General features: G+C 40.0%; 1 protein-coding gene across 1 annotated transcript; it reads right to left on the reverse strand.

Annotated features, from left to right (window-relative positions):
- Positions 1–1,698: 1,698 nt before the first annotated feature.
- On the reverse strand, positions 1,699–2,634 carry LOC101561146 (putative olfactory receptor 3A4). The gene has a single exon (XM_004635465.1). It carries the CDS (start codon positions 2,632–2,634, stop codon positions 1,699–1,701), a length of 936 nt encoding a protein of 311 aa, XP_004635522.1.
- Between the last annotated feature and the right edge of the window lie 4,054 nt (positions 2,635–6,688).

A 6,688-nucleotide genomic window follows, 5' to 3' on the forward strand; every position in this document is an offset into this window, starting at 1 on the left:
TGGCAAGCACAAGGACCTGGGTTTGATCCCCAGAACCGCATGCCATGTCAGCCCTGGAAAACCAGGCATACTGTACCAGCCCCAAAACTAGGTGTGGTGGTACACATCTGTAATCCCGGCACTGGGAAGGCTGAGACAGGAGAATCACTATGAGTCTGGGTTGTATAGCAAGACCCTGCATCAAATAAATAAATCAATAAATAAATTTGTACTAATAGTGTTTAGACAAGATATCATATCTGCATCTTGTACCATGAATAACTACTACAAAGACCACAATATGAATTTTTTTGTGTGTGTGTGGAACTGGGGATTGAACTTAGACCCTTGTGCTTGCCAGGGAAGTGCTTATTCTACTGAGCCATCTCCCCAGCCCCAGCAATAGTTACAATATTAATTATTGTAACTATCCTACTAACCTGTTTTGAAACTATCTCAAAGCTATTTCTTTCTCAATAAAATTAATATAAAAACAAATAAATACATATGTATTTTTCTAACATATTCAACTACTAATGATTATTTTAAAAATAATAAATTATTAAACTTTGATATTTATCCTACTATATTGGCAAAGATGAAAATAATTATAACTGTATCAACTTGTTTAACCTTTTTTCAGTGTCAGTCTATACATAAAGCATTTCTATTTTTTATAAATATAAATTATTAATCAAAATTTTAGCAACTGCATGCTAAATTATATGTGGAAATAATGAATATTTCAGAACAGTGGACATATGGGCAATTTTATCTAATTCTTTCTGTATTGTATCTGTTTTTACCCAGTATGCGCTTCATTTTATTGTGGAACCAGCTGTTTGAAGCTATAAATTAAATAAATGAATTATTTTCTTTACAGAGCTGTGAAGGAAAGGTGCTGGTTTCATATACAAGCCAGAGAAATAAAGCATTTCATTCAACAAGGGGTGTTTTTTACAGGGTGAGTCAAACATCTGTCTGCAATTAAATTAATTACTGTTCTTTTATGTTGTTGGTAGTCCAATATGAAAATATTCTCCTTTATCTTTATGGGTTTTTCTAAACAGTGCTTATTCCTTTAGAACTGTATTTTTATGTGTTTTCTTTTTATTGATTCATTTTAAAAATTTATACTCAGTAATTCCATCAACCTGTACCAACTGCTTTGAGAGAAGTCAAATTTGTTAAACAAACAAAAAACTTAATTTATTTTTTTCATTTACTTAAATAATCTTCCCATCCCTCTGATATTCTCTATTAATTTTTCGTTGGCCATCTCTCCTCTTCTTAACATGTCCTTCCTACTTGAAGTGATTACTCTTGAGAAGCGATAATTTCAGATGTAGCTTTCCATTGGGTTCAAATTACAGCTCGAACATTTGGAAGCTATCCTGTGTAACTTAGGAGAAACTCGGCAACTTCTTCAAGGTTTGGCTTCCTAATGTATAGTATGTAAATCTGCATCTATCTCAGAGGTGATCAGAACTAAATGAGTTAATAGAATCCAGTTACTGAGAATAGTACAAAGTACATGATAAAAATGATGTAAAGAAGAGCTCACTATCAGGCTATTTATTGTCCTTCCCACCCTCAGTCAGTTTCTGAGCTCATTGCATGAAAGCAACACTCTATTTGCATTAATCACAATAATTGCCAGAAACAGTAATGGAGGCTTGACACTCTTTAGATCTACGAGAAATGAGGTACCCTTAGAGGCTACCTTCTTGTGAACATCCTCTGCAGGGCACCCTTCACATCAGGGTTCCTCAGGCTGTAGATGAGTGGGTTCAGCATGGGGCTGATGACAGTGTTGAGGATGCCAATGCCCTTGTCCTTGTCTGAAGCCTCCACGGAACCCAGCCTCATGTAGCTGAAGACACCAGTCCCATAGAAGATGCCCACCACAGTGAGGTGGGAGCCACATGTGGAAAAGGCCTTCTTCCTGCCATCAGCGGAGCGGATTCTCAGAACAGCAGCTACTACATGAGCATAGGATACAGTGATGAGAACCAATGGAGCGATGCCCATAAATGCTGCTGCTACAAAGAGCAATTGTTCATTCAGTTGGATGCTGGAGCAGGAGAGCTGGAAGAGCTGAGGAAGGTCACAGTAGAAGTGATTGATCACATTGGGGCCACAGAATTTCAGGGTAGACAAGGCAACAGTTTGGGTCAGTGCATTGGTGAAGGAAAAGACACATGACATGCCCACTGAGGCTTTCTGGATTCCCCAGCTCATGCGGGTGCTGTAGGTGAGAGGGTGGCAGATGGCCAGGTAGCGGTCATAGGCCATGACAGTCAGCAGGAAACAGTCTGCTCCAGCCAAGAAGTGAAAGAAGAAGAGCTGTGAGAGGCAGGCTCTATAGAAGATGCTTCTGTCATTGTATAGGAATTGCTGCAACATGGCAGGGACCGTGACAGTGATGCACCCAACATCCAGCAGGGACAAGTTCCCCAGGAAGAAATACATGGGGGTGTGGAGTTTGGATTCAATGAGAATGGCAGCAAGGATGCTGAAGTTGCCACCAATAGTAGCTACATAAGCAAGAAGGAAGACAACAAAGAGGATGGGCTGTAGGGCTGCAGAATCTGTTAGACCCAGCAGAACAAACTTAGTCACAAATGAATCATTTCCCAAGGTTTCCAGTTCCATCTGTCTTTCACAATCAGCAGACTGACCAATGTTTGAAGGTGCCAATGGGGACAAAAACCAAGTGAGGTCTTGATGACAATCTCCAGTCTCCAAATATAGCAGTGTTCAGGAGAGGCTAGGATGTCAAGACACACAAAATTTGAGAGGAAGAAAGTTAAACATTGAGAAATAATAGGAAAAGATTTGATAAATGTGACTTCATGGATAAGAGCAATTACACTGGAAATACTAAGAGATAGAAAAATTGATATATGGTTCTTCAATTTGAAGGGCCGGCGAGATAGCTCAGTGGACTAAGCACCTGCTTAGCAAGTGCAGGGACCAGGGTTTGATTCCTGGTACCACATGCCATGCCAGCCCTAACCCTGGGTGCACTGAGCTGGCCACCAAGACTAGGTGTGGTGGTGTATGCCTGTAATCCCAGTGCTTGGGAGGCTGAAAACAGAAGGATCACTATGAGTCCCAGCTGCATAATGAGACCCTGTACCAAATACATAAAATTTTTTTTTAAAAAATCTTCAATTTGGGAACAAAAATTTTGAAACAAATGAGGAACAAACGTGCCCTTTGAAAGTTAGAAGATGAGTTTTCTGAAGCCATAAATTCCAGGAAAAAAACTACAAATGTGTATGTGATGATAGCCATAGTCTTATGTGTGATATTGCAGAGGGTTAAAAAGAAACTTCAGAAGGAATGGGTGGTATGGTCATCCAATCCGTTTCCCCACAACTTTCTTATACATGTGTCACCAAACAGATATTTCTTATTATTTTGGGGGTATAGGTTCTAGGACACCTCAGATACTAAAAATCTTCCAGCCTCTACTCCTGTGTATAAAATGGGATAACATTTGCATATAACCTACGCACAACCTCTTTTATACTTTCAGTCCTCTATAAAGTTTTTACAATGCTTCTTATAATGTCCATGCTATGTAAATAGTTGTTGTCCTGTACCATTTAGGAAGTGGTGATCAGAAAAATAGTTTCTACGTGTTTGGTACAGATGCAGTTTTCCCAAATACTTTCAAACCAGTTGAATCTGCAGATGCAGGACTTACAGGTGGAGAAGACTGACCACACATGATGACAACAGAGGCAACCACTGTGGCCTGTGTGCTAAAGGATTACTTGTGAAGCCATAAAATTTGGACTGCACTTTGCAGGGGGAAAAATGCAAAGTGCAATGAAAATTATGGCAAATAAATGAAGATATGCCATTAAAGACAATTTCCAGTTCTAAACATGGTGACTTTCAGACTTTTCTAAATAAATACTGAAACTATATTGCAGTTCCCCATATAGAGTCTGGGTAACTTGAGCTACAAAACAAGTACATCATAAAAAAAGCTTTGACTGAGGTGAGATCTCCAAGGTGTTAGCTCCCAGGTGGTCTAAATGGACACACAGCGGACTTGCCTCCCTGGATACTCAGCTGAACTCTCATTCCTCAAATCTTGACTAAGCAGATGTCCAGACCCTGAATTCTACTCTGTTTCCAATTCCACAAATGCTTAGCTTTTGCTGTTCTGTCTTCTGAATCTAAGTATATAGCATCTAATCTGCATACTATCCAAGAGCTAATGACCAAATAAACCTGTTACAGGGCTACAGACACCCACATACACGTTCAGTTAGCTGATGCTCACCCAGCCCCCAAAAAGTCATTCAAATAAAATATCCAGGCCAGCCAGATAGATCAGCAGATTAAAGCACTTGCTTAGGCAGACACGGTGACTGGGGTTTGATCCCCAGCGTGATATGCCAGCCCCACCCCCGGCACATGCTGAAACAGCGATTGAGACTGGGCGTGGTGGTAGGCACCTGTAATGCCAGCGTTTGGGAGACTAAAAACAGAAGGATCACTACAAGTCTGATCGGTGTAGTGAGACCCTATAGACCATATACTAAATACATAAAAAAGAATAAATAAAATATCCAGTTATCCGCTTCAACCTCCAGCTAAGGGGTAGGTGCTTAAATTACATGGAGCTTAGCTATTGGAAACAACCCAAATACCCATCAACTATGGAATGGATAAAAATGATGTGGTCTTTTTATACAGTAGAGCACTACCCAGCCATAAAGAAGGACAAACTGGAGACTTAGAGGTAAATGGGTGCAACTCAAGGCCATACTCACAAGTGAAATAAACCAGATGCATATGCAAACACCATATTCTCTCCCTAGTGTGAGAAGCTGAAAGAGTAAATAAGATCCAAAAGGTATGATGGATTTTGTAAAATAAGAAACTTCAGAAGGAAAGCGAACTGGGATGGCGGAATGGAAAAAAGAATGAAAGGAAAAGCAAAGAGAAAAAAAGATTTTATATACATGCTAGTTAAGATAATTATACTACTAATTTCTCTTAGTTCATTGAAAGTTGTTTAGACAATTAAGTGCCATTATCTTGTACTCTGAGTAACTAATTTAAAAATAACGATATGCAATATATTAATCATTGTTGCCTTCCTATTATCATTTGAAATTTTGTTTCTCTTTAAAAAAAATTTAAAAAAAATGGACCATGGCAATAGCTCAGAGCTCTAAGTGCCTGCCTGGCAAGTGCAAGGACCCAGGTTTGATACCCAGTACCGCATGGCATGCTGGTGTAGTAAGACCCTGTACCAAAATAGATAAATCTTTAAAAATAAAAATAAAATAATTACATGCAACTTAACTTGCAGAGAAAAAGTCTCAAGATTCCCAAGTGCCAAATCCATGAAGAAAAGAAGATGCTTCCCATTTATTGGTGTTTTCAGGACCACAACTGACCAACTGCTATCAAAGTGTTTGGTCTTCTCTGCATAGATACGTTCTTACCACTACTTAAACCAGTATCTTCCGACCTGTGCTGCCCTCTTCCATCCAATCTCCCCATGACTGAATTATTTTGCTAACAGCTTTAAAATCATCCTAGATAGAGGGGTTCAAAGCCTTGGTCTTCCCTGCTTCCTCTCTCCCTTTACCCTCTCACTGTCAAGCACCCAACTGGAGCTTTCTTGACAGGAACAAGGAAAAGCCATTCCAGGGCCAGTGGTGAACTTCTTTCCAATAGAAAGCAAGCTGTCAGCATGCAGCAAGGGGCTTCAAATAGTACTTACCCTGTTAAGGTACTGTTGGGGCAAGGAGGAGAGATAGTCATACTGGCTCGCTGAGCCCCCAGAGAGGAGAGGATCTGTAAACAACTGATAGACAATGAGACAACTGGCTGACATCACTTCATGCTGGGATTTTTTCCCCTCTCATTACTACTCCTTAGAGACCTCAGAAATTAGTCTCTTCCAAGGGGAGTCAGAGCCAAGTGAACAATGACTTCTGCCAGCACATAACGATCTTTAGGACTTCGACATGTATTAAACTTTCTCAAAACATTGCTATGTGTGACCTTCAAGGATATGACACAATTCAGTCATTTACTTAACAAATGTCTTATTCAGCACTTATGATTGAGTGAATTTCCAAAGCCTTATAGTTTAGAAAGTCATGAGTTATTTGGGAAGAGTTGAGATTTGGGATTTGTAGTTTAGGTCAACTCATCATTTTAGGGGAGGGAGAAGGACTTAAAACCAACTAGAGTTACCTGTAGCAGGAGTGTGAGAGGAGCATGGAGTCTGGGACAGGTCTGCTTCTACTTCATCCATGATGTGTCCTCTCACAAAATCACCTCTCATCACAACCCAATTTTCCATCCTCAGATAGGACTTCCTTCTAATGTCAAGCAAATGCCTTGAGAGTTTTTCAGTGTCAATGTCTCCCACGCCATAAAGGTTCTTCTAGTCTGCAACCACCCTATTAACTCCTGAGGGTGACTTTAGACACCAAGCACAATGTTTAACAAGTTCATATTCTCTGTTAAAGCTGGATTAAGATTGTCCTGGTCTAAGCAGAGTTGTCACAGAATTAAGATGAGCTGATATTTCTGTTCACAGTTGCCTGTGTGGCAGGACTGCTCGGTTAAGAGCCCACATAGAACTCATCATGTGTATCTTCTACTCACATTTCAAAGGCTGTATATGCTCCCTGTAAAGTCTACATTTGTCACACAGTCTTAA

This window comes from Octodon degus, unplaced genomic scaffold (assembly GCF_000260255.1).
Source record: "Octodon degus isolate 3935 unplaced genomic scaffold, OctDeg1.0 scaffold00072, whole genome shotgun sequence".
NCBI classification, from domain to species: Eukaryota; Metazoa; Chordata; class Mammalia; order Rodentia; family Octodontidae; genus Octodon; species Octodon degus.